This window comes from Vigna angularis, chromosome 1, assembly GCF_016808095.1.
Source record: "Vigna angularis cultivar LongXiaoDou No.4 chromosome 1, ASM1680809v1, whole genome shotgun sequence".
Lineage (NCBI taxonomy): Eukaryota > Viridiplantae > Streptophyta > Magnoliopsida > Fabales > Fabaceae > Vigna > Vigna angularis.
Window position 1 is genome coordinate 58,945,338 of NC_068970.1, and position 17,629 is coordinate 58,962,966.

The window sequence follows — 17,629 nt, forward strand, 5'->3', positions numbered from 1 at the left end:
ATTAAGATCGTTGCTGGGCCTGGGTGGGCCTTAGCAGTGTATAAAATGAGCATCCATCTACTTCTCCACCCTCTTCTACCTTCTTCCACTTTTCGTGCTATTTTCAATTTTCAATTATTGACAACTCCTTCGGAGATCTCTCACTCGCCCACAATCCTACCATGGTACTCTTTCTTCTTCACGCTTCTTCCCCTTTCACTCATTTCTTTCATGGATCGAAGCCATTTCAGATCTCTCTCTTTTATTTGTTGCCGCATGCGTCTTCTACTCTTATTCCCAGACTTCCATCGTTAATTTTGCCTCGCACTTGCTTTTTTCCTTCAATGGCTCTGCCAATGTTATTGCTAATTTTTCATCTCTGAACCGAAATTCAATGATTCTTTGCGCTGACGGTTCCTCTGAAAATTTATGAAGGCGAACTTAGACGCGGCGATAGAGCAATTGCTGAACGTGGAGAAGCAGATGAGACTCGCCGGTGAAGTGGCAGGAACGAGAAAGGCGGTCACTGACATTCTGCAGCTCTGCTTCGATGCGCGAGCCTGGAAAACCCTCAACGACCAGATTGTCGTTTTGTCGAAACGCCGGGGCCAGCTTAAACAGGTTCTCGCTTCCGCTGATTTTATTCTGAGCTTCGGTTGCTATTTTTATTTTGTTTTCCACGTGTGTGGAAAGACCTCTTAGGTTTCGTGATCGCGCAGTGGTGTGTTTTTGTGAGGAGGTTTAGGGTTTTACTTGGCTCTGAAATATTGGTAGTTGTTTATGCATTTAGAATGGGAGATGTTTACATATAAATGTGTTTTAAGTAAATTTGGGCAAATGAGTGGCGGAAGTTTAATTTTGAACACAAAGTATGTATATGAACTATCGGTTTTTATGGGAATGTTAGTTCTCTGCTGTTTAGTCTCGGCGGAGTAGGCTGTGTTAAAAACCACATGTATGGTTTCTTCGTAGATAAGAGTCTACAGTTCAGATGTTTTCTGTTTGTTTTTGTAAACGGACCAAGGTTTTAAGTTGGGGTCGTAGATTCGTCGTGATCGTTGGACATTGTAGAAAATTGCTGAAAGATGCAATCATAATTAGTGACAATGCGGTCACGGAGGGTCCCAAAATCGTAATGTTGTGGCGCAATTCTTTTTAAAACCATTACTGGTTCATGAAGCATGGATTTGTTTGTCATTAATGAGATGGTTCTATATTTGCAGGCTGTAACAGCTATGGTACAGCAAGCTATGCAATATATTGATGAGACACCAGATGTTGAAACTCGCATAGAACTCATCAAAACATTAAACAGTGTGTCTGCAGGGAAAGTGAGTAATTTTGAACCTTTTGTTTGTTTTTAATCATTGTTGTTATACCGTCATGTCTTTTTAAAATGTTGTATTGTTTTTAGATATACGTGGAAATAGAGAGAGCACGATTGATCAAGAAACTTGCAAAGATCAAGGAAGATCAAGGGCATATAGCTGAAGCTGCTGATTTGATGCAAGAAATTGCGGTCAGTGGTGATGTGTTATTTTTTATTTCTTTTATGTGACCTGAATATTTTTAACATAACTAATTAGTTTTCAGTTTACTAATAGAATGGATAATATTAACAGGTTGAAACTTTTGGTGCCATGGCCAAGACTGAGAAGATTGCATTCATTCTCGAACAAGTATGAGACATTTTTCTGTGCTTAGAGCAATAGCAGGTCATTCATTTTTTGTGTTGCAATTCAGTAGCTGACATAAGAATATTGTATGTGTTGTAGGTTCGTTTGTGTCTGGACCGTGAGGATTATGTTCGTGCACAAATACTTTCTAGAAAAATTAGTCCAAGAGTATTTGATGCCGATACATCTAAGGAAAAGAAAAAGCCTAAAGAAGGTGATAATGTTGTTGAAGAGGCCCCTGCAGATATACCCTCTTTGCTGGAGTTGAAGCAGATCTACTATGAGCTAATGATTAGGTAATTGAATATGTGCTTTATGTTGCCCTACTTTTTCGTTCTATCATGATGCAGTTACAAATATTATGTCTTCCCTTGTATATTTGATATCTCTTTCCTTTCTATTTGAGATAAGTCTAATCAAGTAAAAAGTGAAAATTGCTATTTCGTTTGGGCTTCTAGAAACATTGCTGCTAGTCAGTCCAATAGGTGCATTCTAGGTCTCCAAAATAAGGCATATTTGCTATGACTGTTTACCTGCAATATGTGTTCACACTCTCTTAAGATCTCTTGCTTGCATTTGTTCCAGTTTCTTTAAATACAATTTGGATTATCAGTGCATCTAACAATTCATGCATTGTCCTTTTTAATAACTATATCTATGGAACTAACTTTTGTTGACCATTCTAGTGATTTGTTTCAATGGTATTTAAACATAAAATGCAGATTGGTAAACACGGCCTTCTTTTCTTTTGCAACATGTTTAGATTTTATTCTCTCTGTGATGGTTTGGAAAGGAAAATAATTTGTTGAAGGGTTAAACCAGTCTTGTTACTAAATTTGGTAAGTTGAAATGGAAGAGTATAGAGAAATCACCTGTGTCTCTTTCTGTAAAGAGAACATACACAAATAACTACACGATCCAATTCTGGTGAACCTGAAACTCCAATTCTAGTTAACATGTATTTTTTTTTTGGTAAACCACATTTCTTCCATAATTTGTGGCATTCTAACTTTACAGCAGTGGTGGCACCTCTTCTACCCTTCTGTTAGAAGTTTAAAATTATTTTATTCCCTTCCTTTTCGTGACATTGCCATGTTTCTGTTTAGCTTGAAATTTATAACTTCTACTTTAATTATGAATGTCTTTATTTTTGGGGTTTTTTTTGTCGAACATTTATGTGTTAAATAATTTATTTATTTTGTACCATAATCTCAAAATAGTGCAACGTTACTCTTTGTGGCCACCATAGTGAATAAGCTAAACTGCCTTTGGGATTCGTAACTGATTTCAGATTCAATTCTGTAACTATCTTTAGCTTATTATCATTTTTAGATAGGATGATCTTTGGAGTGGTGGTAGAGCCATTTAAAACTCCTGAGTGTTTGGTAAAATAACTGAAGTGGAAAAAAAAAATTTCATTAGTGCAATTTGCAGGATATGAGATCATTGCCTAGGTTTTTTGTTTTCCCATATTATTAATAACAATTAATATTTTCAAATAGAAAATCAACTAATAAGCTACATGATATTTCATTACCCATTTGCTGTAATTTTGTTGTTAAAAAGTGATATTTTAGACAATCCTAATGAAGTATATTTTCTTAAAATTACTTATCGCCTAGCATATCCAAACACTAAACATTTTTTGTAAAGTATTATAAAAATAATTGATAATTAATTATTAAACTATTCCTTTTCCACAGTTAATTCACAAATTAGAAAAGTACTATAACAATAATTGTAGAGGTTTTCTTAATTATTATAATTTTTTTGAAGCATTGTTCGAGCATTTTTGTTCTAAAACTCAAACAAGTCAGTCCTAAATACAGAAATAAGATGTATTAATCTGTATATTTTACTTAAATTGTTAGGTATGCAATTGTCCCCAAAGTTAACTGTTAGTTAATATTGTGAAAAAAACATATTTTTTCCTCTTTGATAGTGTGTTTTGCACTGAATTAATTTATAATAATGGGCCTACTTTGGCTTCTATGAATTATGTTCGTTTCTCTGATAAATTAACTTTGTAATTCGCATTAATGTTCATAACAATTTTGTGTGATGTTGTGAGTGATCCAAATTCAGTATATCAATGTGCTTTATGTTGGCTGCCAGGGGTTTAAAAGACCATCTTTTATATGGGTTTGGGACGAGCTATGATACCATAGGCAGATTTAATGTGTGTAATGCTCGGTGCTTTATTTATCAATTATCGTTCATATGAATTAAGATTTTGAATGTGTCTGGTAAATGGCTTGTAAAATTAGACGGTAGTGAAGTGTATGGAATTGCCATAGTTGGGACATTGTACCCGCTAATATATACTTTCAGACTTAAGTAATGTGAAATGATATACCTTAATGCTACATATGTTTTAACTACTTATTTTATGAAGCTGCTTGTTGATGATATTTCAAAATCTTAGTTTTCTAATGCTGGTTTTGTTTGTATTTAAAGGTATTATTCCCACAATAATGATTATCTTGAGATTTGCCGTTGCTACAAATCAATATATGAGATTCCATCTGTCAAAGAAGACCCTGCAAAGTGGACTCCTGTAAGCTTTCTCCTCATTTTAGTTTATTTTTACCCTTTTTGTTAATGTGAGATGTTTTGTAATGTTATGTTTTTCTTAATATTACTTTGTACATGTAGATCCTAAGGAAAATATGCTGGTACTTGGTTCTAGCACCACATGATCCAATGCAGTCAAGCCTTCTGAATTCCACTCTGGAGGATAAGAATCTATCTGAGATTCCAAGCTTCAAGTATGCCATCCCCAGTTTTATCATGTCTTCCAAGTCATGTTCTTTTATTTTTTTTATGATTTCCTTGTCATTTGGTGTGCCTGTTGATGTATATTTTGTGCCTAGGTTACTTTTGAAACAGCTGATTACCATGGAAGTTATCCAATGGACAACTCTATGGGATACATATAAGAACGATTTTGAGAATGAGAAAGCTTCCGGGGAATCTTTGGGTGAAAAAGCAGCAGAGGATCTGAAGCAACGAATAATTGAACATGTAAATACAAAATAACTGATTGGTCTTGTGTGATATGCTTTATGTTTTGTACTTTTTGCGAGCATTAATACGGAACCTTTTCCTTTCAGAACATTCTTGTTGTTTCAAAATACTACGCAAGAATTACCTTGAAGAGACTTGCAGAGCTTTTGTGTCTCAGTGTGCAGGTTTGTGATTCTAGTCGTGGTTGTGCTTTTGAGTTAGTGTTACCATGGAGATTTTTTTGAATGTTTGTGGTGTTACCTAACCTGCCACTGGATGCTAGTGTTTCAAAGGAAAAATTATGATCTTGGTGTGCTGCTGGAGTGTGTTTACCTCTTGTGGTTTATTTTGTTGCTTACGAATATGGATGCTGTACCAAATTTATTTCATTTTATTAAAATGCTATTTCTTTTAGTGTGATGATTCTAGTTTATACTTCATGCAAAATTCAGGAAGCTGAGAAGCATCTTTCAGATATGGTAGTGTCTAAGGCGCTGGTGGCAAAGATTGATAGGCCAATGGGAATAGTCTGTTTCCAAACCGCAAAGGATAGCAATGATATTCTTAACTCATGGGCAGCAAACCTGGATAAACTTCTTGATCTTGTGGAGAAGAGTTGTCATCAAATACACAAGGAAACCATGGTCCATAAAGCTGTGTTGAAGGTTTAAGAAGATCTATATCAGCAGTTACAATCACAGGTAAGGTCCTTTTTTCCCTTCAAAATTATTTTATCGCAGTTTTAAGAAATGGTTGGGACACGGGAGTGAGAGTTTGTATAAGGAAAATGGTAGAATCGTGACTGTTCTCGACTCAGTATGTTTTGGCATAATTCTGGTTTCTGGTAATTGCAGGGGCACTCTAATATAGACGTGATTTTGTACTGAAGTTGCATATTTCAGGAATCTTTTTAAATCGTCACCGACCGAGTTGGTGAGGAATTTCACAGAACGCGATTCCTTTTTAATTTTATATTTTTGTGATGCATGCGTTCAGGGTAGAGCTGGATATATGCATATTAGTAAGTAGCATTGTTGTACACTACTGGTTCATACCTCACCATTGCCTGACAGGATCCTGAACGATCTTTGATTGAAGCAGTGGCTAGAAACTGATTGTTTGCTCATTTATATTCTTTTGCCTGGTTGATTTTTTTCCCTTTTGTACTTTTTTTTAAATTACTTTTTTTGGGTGCAATTTAGACATGATATTTTCCTTGAATGACAATTTGCTAGCTGCGTGCAATGCATCTATTGTTCGAGTACGTAAATTTGGGGATCTTCGAAGGCTACGTCGGTGGATGAGTTTCGGGGGAAGATAGTATTAAACTCCCACTTTGTTGTTTGGATTAGAAAAAGAAGGGAATAAGTAATTATCAAATTATCATGAAGCGATCTAGTCTTTTGGTTAACGGCTCTTTGTTGCATAATACTTTTTTGTGGTGCTATCACGGATATGAATTTTTTGTAAACGTGTGATGTGGCTTTGCATCATTTCCTCGTTTGGAGAATACATCAGTTATAAATAAATTGAAATTACCCTGCGCAGACGGAAGTCATAATTAAATTGGAAATCTTTTTATAACCTCCTTTTTCGTAATTTAGAACCTCTATAGATTGTAGACCATATCATTTAGCGGGTTTTAGAAACGTGCGAGTCCAGGTTTCACCTTTTGTATTTTTCTTGTTCTGAAGTTGCTAACCAACTCCGGCATCGCTAATAAAATGTCAACGTGTCGGCGCAATATTTTTGTATGTTATACACAGTTTGACAATGGTTTCGTGTGAGGAGGGTCAAACCTCCGTAAGATGTGTTCTGCTTTCAACGTTAGGAATGCATTGTTTATCAATTTTGATCATATCCTGTTCCAAATTTGTACATCAAAAAGGTGAAGTTTAGAACGCATGCAAAAGACGTTTATTATGCCGTGGACTTTTTACATGGACAATTTCAAACAACTCACTTCAAATTTATTTAAAATAAGTTCTAAAATTTAATACTCGTGTTAAATAAAATTTTGTTGGAAAGGGATATCCCACAAAAATAGTGACAAGTGAATTTGTTCGTAATTAACGTCCTGAACAAATGAATAAAGAGTATATAGCTAGGAGGAGGAAGGATGGGAGGTCTTAGTGTAATCAGGCGCAGAAGACCATGGGGATAGATGCGTAGCATGAGGGGAAAGTAGAGATGGTTGGGAAGAAGAGATAGTTGAGGAAGAAGAATATGAAGGTGAAGATTGAAGATGAGAAGCCGCCACAGAGAATGATGATGAGACGGCAACCTGGTCATAGAGGCTCACGGGAAACTCATGTACATGCGAATAACAATATTCATAAAAGTTGCCGGAATCATGTGAACCCTGAGGTTGAGTGTGAACAATGGGTTCAGTTGTAGACGGAATGGAGAAAAGGGGTGCGGCTGGTGGTGGTTCCGGTGATTGGTGTCTGAGCCTGACATTTTCGGGGAAGTTGAGTTTGGCTTTGTTGCCTCTGAAACGTAAGGAAGCTTCATCGTAGGCTCTGGCTGCATCTTCAGCGGTCTCGAATGTTCCTAACCACACTCTGGTAGCCTTGAATGGGTCCCTTATTTCCGCAGCCCATTTCCCCCATGGCCTCTGCCTCACTCCTCTGTATTTCCTTTTTGGTTCCTCTTCCATTCCCACCTTCTCTGCCCTGTACTCGTAATCGTATACCTTATTCTCCATTTCTCTCCTTTCCTTCCTCATCCTGCTTGAACTTTCGCCAACTCCATCTGTATTCCACACAAATCAAATCCAACGTAAGACATTACAATAACTATATATCTTTTTCCACTTTTCTATCACGTAACGTCCTATCTTGTATAAATTATATTATATTACACATCACTAATAGAAAAAAAAAATGGATTTTATTACTCAGTTTGGTGCTTACATGTTGAAATAGCAGGGAAAGAAGTTCCACGTGGGAGATCACTTGTATCGTCACCTTCCCTCCTTCTCTTTGGAACAGAGTTTCCACAATAAGATGAACATGCAGAAGATGGTGCGATGGGACCAGAATCCACGTTTGATGTTATGGTAAAACCATCGCCACCACCACCTCCAATTGCACTTTTATCAATGTTTTGATGAAGAAGCGAGTGATCGTGATCATGATCATGATCATGTTCCTCTCCGGTGACAACTTGAGTCAAAGCATAGATCATGGCTGACATCTCCCTCTCCCTATCCAATCCCGAAAACATCATCGGCATTGACAACGAATGATAGTTTCTCGCTTTGCCCAGGTAACTCCGGTCACCCTCGTTACCCTGTTCTCTATTATTCGCCATATTTACACTTAAAACTTTACCTCTATGCTTTTAACCCAACCCTTCGCAGCAACCAAAATTTCGAACTGGTTGTGGTAGCAACCAAGACTCGTAAAACAATGGAACAAATGAAGAACTAACTTATACACGAATGTCTGAAGAAAAAAAAAGTATCTAAGGAATTGAAACAGATGGAGGTTGATGGGTTAATTATGGGTCAAAGGGTGAAGGTGTGAAACTGAAAACCCAGTTGCATATGTGTGGAGAGAACCAAGTTGACGGTGCTCCGACAAAAAAAGGTAACAGTAGTGACGGCCGACTTCAAAACACAAAATCTTAATTTATTTATCTTATCCACGGATTGAAAAGTTGTATTTCTATACGATATTATTACTTACACCATCAGATCAAGTTTTCAAATCCAACTTCTCTATTGGATAAATACGTACACAATGCCGTACGTTAATCCAAAACCAAACTGGGGACCACCACCGTCCATGGTTTATTCCAGAATATGTAATTTATTTGCTTTATATTAAATTAGATTATTTTATTTCTAATAGAAAATATTCAAGACAACAATATTAGTTAGCTGTTTACATATAATATTAATGATAATAAATTCAAATATATTTAATCTAATGTTTTTCCTTCACTGTTGTAAAAGCGGCAGCTTGCTATTTAATTTATTATTTAAATTTTTTACATTAAATGGCGTCATTCCTTCAATCCTATACTTTTACTTCGTAATGCCGCATGGTTGACCAATGGAAACTATGTCAGCACAAATAACCCAATGACTGTCGCTTTCTTTATATTATATGTATTGGATATGAAAAAAAAAAAGAGTATAATTATACATTGGTAATTTTTGTATACTATAGTTTCCATGTGAAGTGTTTTATAAATTTGATTTTTTGTCTACTATATTTAAACTCAACCTAAATTAAGAGATTCGAATCTAATAAAAGTCAGCTACTAACTTATTACTTTTGACTTCCTTTTAAAATAGTAGGTTTTTTAATTTTAACTTTTACATATTTTATTTTTAATCGCCAACATATTTACATCACCGTTATATGGTAGAAAATTAAAAAAAAAATGGGATACAAATAAAATTAAGCCAAGCGGTAAAAGTTTTAAAATTTCAAATCGGCAGGGTTTTTAAACTTTTTTTTATCAAAGGAGTAAGTGATTAAGAAATAATTAAACAATAATTTGGTATTAAATTTTGCCGACTTAGTAGAGAAAAATTGGTATTTTGCAGCCTTATTTATTTATTGTTGGTGAAAAGTTGATAGAGGTTTGAGAAGATTTGGGTCAACGCTTTGTTTTTCGGAAGACATAACGCGTTATCATTTGTCGTGTTGTGAATTCAAACAAACTTTAATGAAATAGAATCGACACGTGGGTCAATTGTCACAGCACACTAGCCTATGTTACATCAAAGAATGCGACAAATAACAATAAGATATTTATCTATCAAAATTCCGAATATTGAGGTAAAATTTTGACATTCATGAATCTTTTACAGATTTTATTTTTTTTTATTTTTTTCTATTATTTTAAAAATTACAAAAATTTACTTTTTTATAATGAATATAAACATGTGTTTGTAAAAGAAAATACTTCTTTATTTTCTTTTTCCTGCACCTTCACAATGCTTAACTCCACATCTATAATTTTTAAAGTAATCATTTGACAACAAGTTTTTTTAATTTTTAGAACATAATTTTTAGATTAAATTTTGTCATAAGATTTTCAGAATAAAATTTATAAAATACATAAACGTGTTATATAGAATAGAATGAGTTATTTAGAACAAACTTTTTAGAATATATGTGATATATTTTTGAAGATATTTAAAAGGAATAAATACAGTGTAACCAACAAATGTTTAAAAGTAGAACATTGTATCGTGTGTTTTATTTATTTGGTTGCTAAAACAAAGCTATATTTTTACTATAAGATTTATTATTATTATTATTCTTATTATAATGTAGAGTATTGTTTAATATAGATTATATAAAAGAGGGATGAGAAGCCTTGATAACAAAGAAAAAAGCCAAAAGTTTTATTATGAAAAAGAGATAAAAATGAATTTGAAGATGCATAAAGTTTGATGAAAATAAAGAATAGATTTACACGGATAAGAATAAATTTCGGGTGATGTGATATTTTTAACTATTACTGTAATTATTTTTTCTTTCTCACAATAATTTTTTTTCAATTAGATCTCATATACTTATTCGTAGTAATTATATACTCCTAAGATATTTATAAAAAAAATATAATATATACATTCTTAATATAGAATATATTTATCTATTTTTATTGAAAATAATGTCATAAAGTTTACAACTCTTGATTACAGTCCGAAAGCTTATAATTAATTAGATATCAAAATTTTGATTAATACGAATTTAAATTTTGATATTCCCTGTAGAAGTTCCCCATATCTATAGAAGTAATAATTAAATATTTTGAATTATGAAAAACTTTTCAATACTAAATAAAGTTTTATATTTTGTGGTAATTGAAATATTTTATTAAAGAAATTAAAATTCAAAACATCATATTGTATTAACAAAATAACAAAATGAAAAATTGAATAATATGTAATAAAAGTAATGTAAAATAAATGTATTTTGAATTTAATGGGAAGTATGAAATGTTAAAGAGAAAATTGAGATGGTGGTTAAAGTGTAGATAATATTCATACTAATTGTACTTGTAAGTTGTAACAACAACAATAAAAATAATGATATTAAAATAATTATTAGAGTTGAAATAAAATAATTAAATTGACATTTAGAGGCCTATTTGAAAGAAATAAAGTTTAAATCCGATTTATTACTTATCATAAATATTTTTAGGCTCAACCTAAGATGCATGATAATCTAGTTTGTGAATTTGTTTAAAAATCTGTTATTCAGTTAAACATCTTTCAAATGCCACTATATAATTAGCCTAAGTGTATTAAATAATTATATAATATTTTTTCTATTATTATTATTATGTAATATATGTATGATGAAAGCTTAAATTTAGAACTGACGAGTTGTTATTTTCTGTTAAAAGAAAATGTAACATTATGAAAAAAATATATATTAGAAGGAAAATACTTCATAAACAAATTAATATGATTTAGAGTTAATTTAGATATATTTTAGTCATTAAAATTTATACAAGATATGATTTGTTAGAGCACCTCGTGTTTTTTATTAATTTATTTTTTCTTTGAAAGAAATAAAGCTTAAATCTTACATTCCATCTAGTTTAACTTTACCGGTAAAAATCTGGTTTTGATTAAAAACAGAACTCATTTTTAAAATGATTGTAACTTCATTTTTTCAAACGCATTTCATTTTAAACGAAAAACTAAACAGTCAACCATATCACTTGAGTTTTAATTTTAATTATGTAATTACATTAAATATTCGGGGAGATAATATTACCGTCAAAATCATATATTGGACCAAAGATCTTTATTGCTTTTTATATATATAAATATATTTTTGTTTCTCTTCAACGCATCATTTTTGTTTTTTTAATTAAAATTTATACAAAATTTGTGTATAAGATTGAGAATTGAAGTTTTCAATATTCTGGTTAGGCACCAACCACATATTGTGTCCGACGCCATTTCTTCATTTTTCTCATTTACAAAGTTAGTTCAAGTTAAATCACTTTTCACATTCTTTTTTCTTTTATTTATTTTGAATGGGATCCCAAATATATTATTTGTTAAAAATTATTTAAAACATTTTATTAAATCTTTTATTATACTTTATATAAAAAATTATAAAATTGGTTTATGTCGTCCTCCAATTTTGAATCTTAAAAATTATTGGTTTATACACCACATGAGCTTAAAATAAAATAAAAACATATAATCATTTATAAAATAAAAACATTTTAATTCAATCATTAAACATTGAACCAACATTAACTTAATCTATTCGATGACGAATCTAATCTAAATATAGAAAGACATCCCACTATCCTAACATTCTTCAACTATTTAACATATAATACAAATGAAACTTAACATCACAACTACTATACAAAGTAAAGATAATTTAGAATGATTGAGATAGTCATGTATGGATTCGACCTTGTATCACAAATGCCAAAGCCTGCACTGCTAAAGTAGTGCTCTTTCAGAATAACTTGTTGAGGCTTGCACAAAATTAACCAGTAAGAATGCAACTTTAAGTTTGAATGCCCTTAACTTCCACAAGCCAAGCACTCTTCTCTGTTTGTTAGAGAGCACACCATCTGCGCCATCTTGGTATTATCATCCTCTTCCTCAACTGTGGGTTTTTCCTGCATAGACAATAGAAATGGTCAATACCAAATGTATGAACAAAATGAATAAGATTGATGACAATAAATTCTTAATACTTTGAGCAGAGAGGTATCAACGGTGAACTTGATAGCATCAGCTGCTGCACGTGATCGCAGATAATACATCCCAGTCTTCAAACCCTTTCGTTTGAAAGCAAAAGGCAATAAACATCAAACAGTTGGTATAAAAATTCACAAGAGATCTACTTTCTAGCAAGATAAAGTTAATCTAGTGGTGAATCTGAATTCAAAAGGAAACCCGAGAAATAAACACAGCCATAGGCAGTGTATAGATTTATATATTTAAAATTATCACTAAAAAGTCCAACTGTAAAAGCAAACATAAATCTAACATAAAAGAACATCACCTAACACAATCCGATAGAGAAATCGTGAACATAATCTAATGAGGCTAGAATTTTAACTCGCTCCAAGATAAAGGTTGATACCTTTGACCAGGCATAGAAATGCAAAGAAGTCAACTTTCCAAAGTTGGGTTGATCCATATGAATATTTAAGCTTTGGCTTTGATCTATGTAACATCCTCTATCAACAGCCATATCAACCAATGTCTTTTGCTTTATCTCCCAAACAGTCCTGACAATTTAAGGCAGAGTTAGCATGAAGTTCTTAAGAGTCATGTTTAGCTAATTTACAAAATAACAATTCCCATACTTGTATATGACTTTTAGGTCATCAGTTATTTCTGGAATTTTCTGAACTGAACCGTCCTCATAGATTATCTTATTCTTGATTGTAGGAGACCAAAGTCCCATTTCAGTCAAGTCGTGAAGTAAATGCTTGTTCACTACAACAAACTCACCACTGAAATACAAACAGTTAACACGCAAGATAGATCAACAAGTTATCAAACTACAATAAAATGGCATGGGAGTAAACCTTAGAACTCTGCGACTGTAGATATTAGAAGTATATGGCTCAAAACACTCATTATTGCCAAGAATCTGGCTAGTAGATGCAGTTGGCATAGGGGCAACAAGAAGTGAATTTCTCACACCCGTCTTAGATATCACTTCCCGAAGTGCATCCCAATTCCAACGACTTGAGGGTATCACACCCCACATGTCTGGCTGAAGAATTCCCTGCACATACAAAATCACCTAAGTCACAACATAAAAGAATCTCTGATGTTTAGATTTCTAACTGAAATCCTAAAAATTAAGTTCAATATACATTCACTGCATTATGAATATAACTCAGACAAAAAGGCACGAGTAGAAAAGACTCTCACAACAATATACCTTGCTCATCGGACTCCCACTATATGTTTCATAGGGACCCTCTTTTGCAGCCAATTCACAAGAAGTTTTTAGTGCGTGATAGTATATTGTCTCAAATATATCCTTGTTTAACTGTTGAGCCTGCATCACATAACCATGTAGCCTATCAAATTGAAGAACATCTAGCTTAAGCTGTAAACGAATGTGCAATCCGACTAAAATTATTTACCTCTGGTGAATCAAATGCCATGCCAAGTAGTATGAAAGTATCAGCAAGACCTTGAACTCCAATTCCAATGGGTCTGTGTCGTAAGTTTGATCTTCTAGCATTCTCAATTGGGTAGTAATTAACATCGATTATTTTATTAAGGTTTGTTGTCACCGTTGCAGTAACCTATAATTAGTGGCAACCATCACAAACATAGCCGTATAATGATAATACCAATATAAGTGCATATGTTGAAACATGTTAAAAACATCCAGCATTGTGCATAGTTCGGAAATAACTAGATATTGTACCTCGCCCAATTTGTCAAAGTCAAAGTATCGGTTCTTTGAGCCCCTGCTCCCAACAAGCTTAGATGGATGAGATTCCATGGGCACACCCTTTGGTGATCAGATAAACATTCAAAAACAGAAATAACAGGTTAGCCTAGTCACACAGAAATCAAATATAAGCGAACCTAACACACAAAATAACCCAAGGATTTCATACCTTCTCTCTTACATATCGTGGTAGAGCAATTGATGCCAAATTGCACACAGCAGTTTCCGTTGGACTTGTATACTCAATTATCTCAGTGCACAAGTTTGATGACTTGATTGTTCCCAGATTCTGTTGATTGCTTTTCCTGTTGCAAGTGTCCTAGGATATTGAAAATGAAAAGATTCAATGAAAAACATATCTAAAATGCGTTAAACTAGAAAGTTAAACAAAGTCAAATAAGCATTTGTAAACCACCTTAAAAAGCATATAAGGGGTTCCAGTTTCAATCTGGGACTTCAAAATTTCAAACCAGAGGCTCTGTGCCTGAACAACCTTCTTTGCTTTTCCCTGTGTACAAATAAATTTGTTAAAATAAAAAGTAGGGAAAAAATAACCAAGAAGGCATTCAAAACATGCAAAACAAACCAACAACATAGACCAAGCTTACTTCTCTTTCGTACTGAGTGTACAGTTTCTCAAATTCTTCACCCCAACAATCAGCCAAACCTGGAGATTCATTGGGGCAAAACAAAGACCATTGCCCATTGCTCTGAACTCTTTCCATAAAGAGATCAGGCACCCAAAGAGCATAAAACAAATCTCTAGCACGATGCTCTTCCTACACAGATAGCATTAACACATGGCTATATCAGTATAATAGGACTACTTTTTAACAATCAGGAACTAAAAACTAGGGCCATAACTACATATGATGTGAATTACTACATTTTAGAATCCCTTCAGTCATACCTTTCCATGATTTTTCCTTAAATCCAAGAATTCAAATACATCAGCATGCCATGGCTCCAGGTACACAGCAAATGCACCTACAAGAAGAATGTGACATGGTAAGTAGAGGCAAATAATAAATATTCACTAATGTGTTCTCAATAAAGTATAAACAATATACCTTTCCTTTTGCCTCCCCCTTGATCCACGTAACGAGCAGTATCATTGAACACACGCAGCATTGGAACAATACCATTTGATGTCCCATTTGTGCCACGGATGTAACTGCCTGTGGCACGAATATTGTGAACAGAAACACCAATTCCACCGGCTGATTTGCTAATGATAGCACACTCCTTCAAAGTGTCATATATTCCCTCTATACTATCATCTTTCATGCACACAAGGAAGCAACTACTCAACTGCAAAAGCACATGAGCAGATCCACATAAATGAGAACTAGGATTATCAAATATCACAACGCATGGTTACAAAAAGAGGAAGATTTGGAGATATAGAGCATTAGCATATACTGTACCTGTGGTCTAGGTGTTCCCGCGTTGAAAAGAGTTGGAGATGCATGAGTGAACCACCGTTGAGACATCAGGTGGTAAGTTTTGACAGCAGCATCAATGTCTTCCTTATGAATTCCAACAGCGACCCTCATCAACATGTGTTGTGGTCTTTCCACAACCTTGCCTTGAACCTTTAAGAGGTAGGACCTCTCAAGGGTTTTGAAACCAAAATAATCATAGTCAAAGTCCCTATCATAGATTATTTCACTGTCCAATCGAGCAGCATTCTGAAGCATAACAGAAAACAACACAAAAGTGAAAATCCCGTCATACCAAAACAATAGCCAGACAAAATTTAAAGCACGTAACATCAGAAATACAAACCAAATCAGCAAATGCACACAGTATAACAGCCATAATAAGTGATTATACTAAAACACTCAATAGCCTACAACTCATAATTTTGAAACTTGACCCAACTACAACAGTGGATCCATTATACATAAACAGTTAAACAAATAAAACATTCAGACAGACAAGTTTCAAATTCCGAATGGCAACAAACGTATAATTACCTTGATAATAATTTCATAGATGTCATCAGCAATCAGAGGAGCCTTCATTCCAGATCTTTCACTAAAATGATTACGCATAATTTTAATCCTGAAATGTTCAAAATTCAATCACTGTAAAGAACAAATCATCACAACAAAAACACAAAAACAATTCCCGATCACACTTACGTTTCAGAAAATGACTTCTTCGTGTTCTTGTGCAGATTAGAAACGGCAATCCTCGCAGCCAACTGACAAAATCACAAAACACGGATGTCAGCTTTTAGTCAAGGGATAGGAATTACAAAAATCACGATAAAGAAAAGGAAACTGACAGAAGCATAATCAGGGTGGTTAGCAGTCAAGGCAGCAGCGGTTTCCGCAGCCAACTCATCGAGCTGACTGGTCGTGACGCCTTTGTAGACACCAGCGCACACTTTCTGAGACACCAGAACGGGGTCGCAGTGTTCTGTGCTTAAACCATAACTCAGTTTCTTGAGGCGAGCCGTGATCTTATCAAAATGCACCGCCTCTTGCCTCCCGTCTCTCTTCACCACATACATTTCCTCTACTCTGTTTTTTGTGTTTGTCAGTGGAGAATTTCGTCGAACAGTTTCGACGCAGGCACAAGTGTATAAATAGGGTGAGTATAGGGTGATAATTGTTTGGGTTTTTGATTTGTTTTTACCAAATAATGATGGTTCCCTCTCAAATGTGTTGGATTCGAAATTTTCCCGCGAGAAAGTTGGATTTGGAACTTGAATGAAATGGTGGGAGCTTCACAGCGCGGGTTACGCCTGATGCGGGACCACGTTCTTTTGAAAATAAAGTGGGGAAGCTGTTTTCTTGGACTCATTTCCTTTCCATCTTTTATACACTTCTTCATCCCGCTGCTCTATCTACTGAGGACCGTTGGATACTGAAATGCTGTTTCATCTGTGATGAGGGTCAGCGTGGTTGGGAAGGTAGAGAATTAATTATCCCTGTTACCATATTTTTATTCTGTCCTGTCTTTTGTTTGGTTATTTTTAATTTTTTTTATATTTTACCTATATCATTTTATACCTATTTTATTTTTCAATTTTACCTTTTAATAATTTAATTTATATCATTTATACATATTTTGTTTTTTAATTTTACTTTTTGATAAGTAATTATTTTTTAATTTTATACCATTATTTAAAGAGGATTCATGTTCATATTTTATTTTTCAAGCTTGTCTTTTAATAAATAATCATTTTTAAATTAAAATAAATAATTTATCAGTTTTATTTTTAAGTAATCATTTTTCATTTCATTTAACTTTTTTTTTCAATTTAGTTATTTTTTAAATTAAAATAATATCTATAATAAAAAATTTACCTATAAAATAAAAAGAAAATATTTTTAAAAAGTATTGTTAAAGGGATTATTTTTTTATCTAAACAAGTTTTTTTTAATTTTATCTTATTAATTTTTTTAATTTAAATAATTACTTAATAAAAATATATTTTTCACTTCTATCCTTTTAATAATTAATTTTTAAATTCAAATAATTACTCGCAATAAAAAATATTAACATAATAAAAATTTCTTCTAA

The 17,629-nt window shown here is 33.3% G+C and overlaps 3 protein-coding genes and 1 long non-coding RNA gene across 8 annotated transcripts; 2 read left to right on the plus strand and 2 right to left on the minus strand.

The window, feature by feature from the left end:
• Window positions 1-51: 51 nt before the first annotated feature.
• Window positions 52-6,234, plus strand: LOC108344030 (26S proteasome non-ATPase regulatory subunit 12 homolog A). Of its 4 annotated transcripts, none has more exons than XM_017582501.2 (12): window positions 52-164; window positions 415-600; window positions 1,203-1,310; window positions 1,394-1,498; window positions 1,602-1,658; window positions 1,755-1,951; window positions 4,113-4,212; window positions 4,311-4,423; window positions 4,529-4,679; window positions 4,769-4,846; window positions 5,114-5,362; window positions 5,516-5,791. In XM_017582501.2, exons 1-11 carry the CDS (start codon window positions 162-164, stop codon window positions 5,330-5,332), a joined length of 1,317 nt encoding a protein of 438 aa, XP_017437990.1. In that variant the 5' UTR covers window positions 52-161; the 3' UTR covers window positions 5,333-5,362; window positions 5,516-5,791. The 4 variants fall into 4 exon arrangements, 2 of the variants coding, with proteins under 2 accessions (XP_017437990.1, XP_017437983.1); XR_001833558.2 differs by lacking the exon at window positions 52-164 and adding an exon at window positions 5,897-6,234 and having other exon boundaries at window positions 409-600; window positions 5,516-5,594; XR_008249756.1 differs by lacking the exon at window positions 52-164 and having other exon boundaries at window positions 409-600; window positions 5,516-5,594; window positions 5,735-5,791.
• Window positions 6,235-6,555: 321 nt separating this feature from the next.
• Window positions 6,556-7,976, minus strand: LOC108344045 (ethylene-responsive transcription factor ABR1). The gene is made up of 2 exons (XM_017582514.2): window positions 7,577-7,976; window positions 6,556-7,415 (listed from the first exon to the last, which is right to left on the minus strand). Exons 1-2 carry the CDS (start codon window positions 7,974-7,976, stop codon window positions 6,766-6,768), a joined length of 1,050 nt encoding a protein of 349 aa, XP_017438003.1. The 3' UTR covers window positions 6,556-6,765.
• On the plus strand, window positions 7,303-8,522 carry LOC128197339 (uncharacterized). Of its 2 annotated transcripts, none has more exons than XR_008249759.1 (2): window positions 7,303-7,442; window positions 7,589-8,522. It is a non-coding gene; the product is annotated as an uncharacterized LOC128197339 (long non-coding RNA). The 2 variants fall into 2 exon arrangements; XR_008249761.1 differs by having other exon boundaries at window positions 7,304-7,442; window positions 7,592-8,522.
• Window positions 8,523-11,833: 3,311 nt separating this feature from the next.
• On the minus strand, window positions 11,834-16,906 carry LOC108323826 (ribonucleoside-diphosphate reductase large subunit). Its single transcript, XM_017556598.2, has 17 exons — window positions 16,386-16,906; window positions 16,240-16,301; window positions 16,072-16,159; window positions 15,520-15,783; window positions 15,163-15,403; window positions 15,003-15,079; window positions 14,701-14,871; window positions 14,508-14,600; window positions 14,262-14,411; window positions 14,066-14,152; window positions 13,776-13,940; window positions 13,568-13,687; window positions 13,206-13,408; window positions 12,981-13,130; window positions 12,755-12,902; window positions 12,363-12,446; window positions 11,834-12,284 (listed from the first exon to the last, which is right to left on the minus strand). Exons 1-17 carry the CDS (start codon window positions 16,611-16,613, stop codon window positions 12,186-12,188), a joined length of 2,430 nt encoding a protein of 809 aa, XP_017412087.1. The 5' UTR covers window positions 16,614-16,906; the 3' UTR covers window positions 11,834-12,185.
• Between the last annotated feature and the right edge of the window lie 723 nt (window positions 16,907-17,629).

Coding starts and splice junctions, on each gene's coding strand:
- LOC108323826 (XM_017556598.2), bottom strand. CDS start 16,613: ATGTATGTGGTGAAGAGAGACGGGAGGCAAGAGGCGGTGCATTTTGAT. Junction 15,080..15,162: donor AGGGGGAGGCAAAAGGAAAG/GTATATTGTTTA, acceptor TTCTTCTTGTAG/GTGCATTTGCTGTGTACCTG. Junction 13,131..13,205: donor TACAGTCGCAGAGTTCTAAG/GTTTACTCCCAT, acceptor TTTGTATTTCAG/TGGTGAGTTTGTTGTAGTGA.
- LOC108344045 (XM_017582514.2), bottom strand. CDS start 7,976: ATGGCGAATAATAGAGAACAGGGTAACGAGGGTGACCGGAGTTACCTG. Junction 7,416..7,576: donor TTTCCCTGCTATTTCAACAT/GTAAGCACCAAA, acceptor TGTGGAATACAG/ATGGAGTTGGCGAAAGTTCA.
- LOC108344030 (XM_017582494.2), top strand. CDS start 409: ATGAAGGCGAACTTAGACGCGGCGATAGAGCAATTGCTGAACGTGGAG. Junction 1,659..1,754: donor TTGCATTCATTCTCGAACAA/GTATGAGACATT, acceptor TATGTGTTGTAG/GTTCGTTTGTGTCTGGACCG. Junction 4,213..4,310: donor ACCCTGCAAAGTGGACTCCT/GTAAGCTTTCTC, acceptor TTGTACATGTAG/ATCCTAAGGAAAATATGCTG.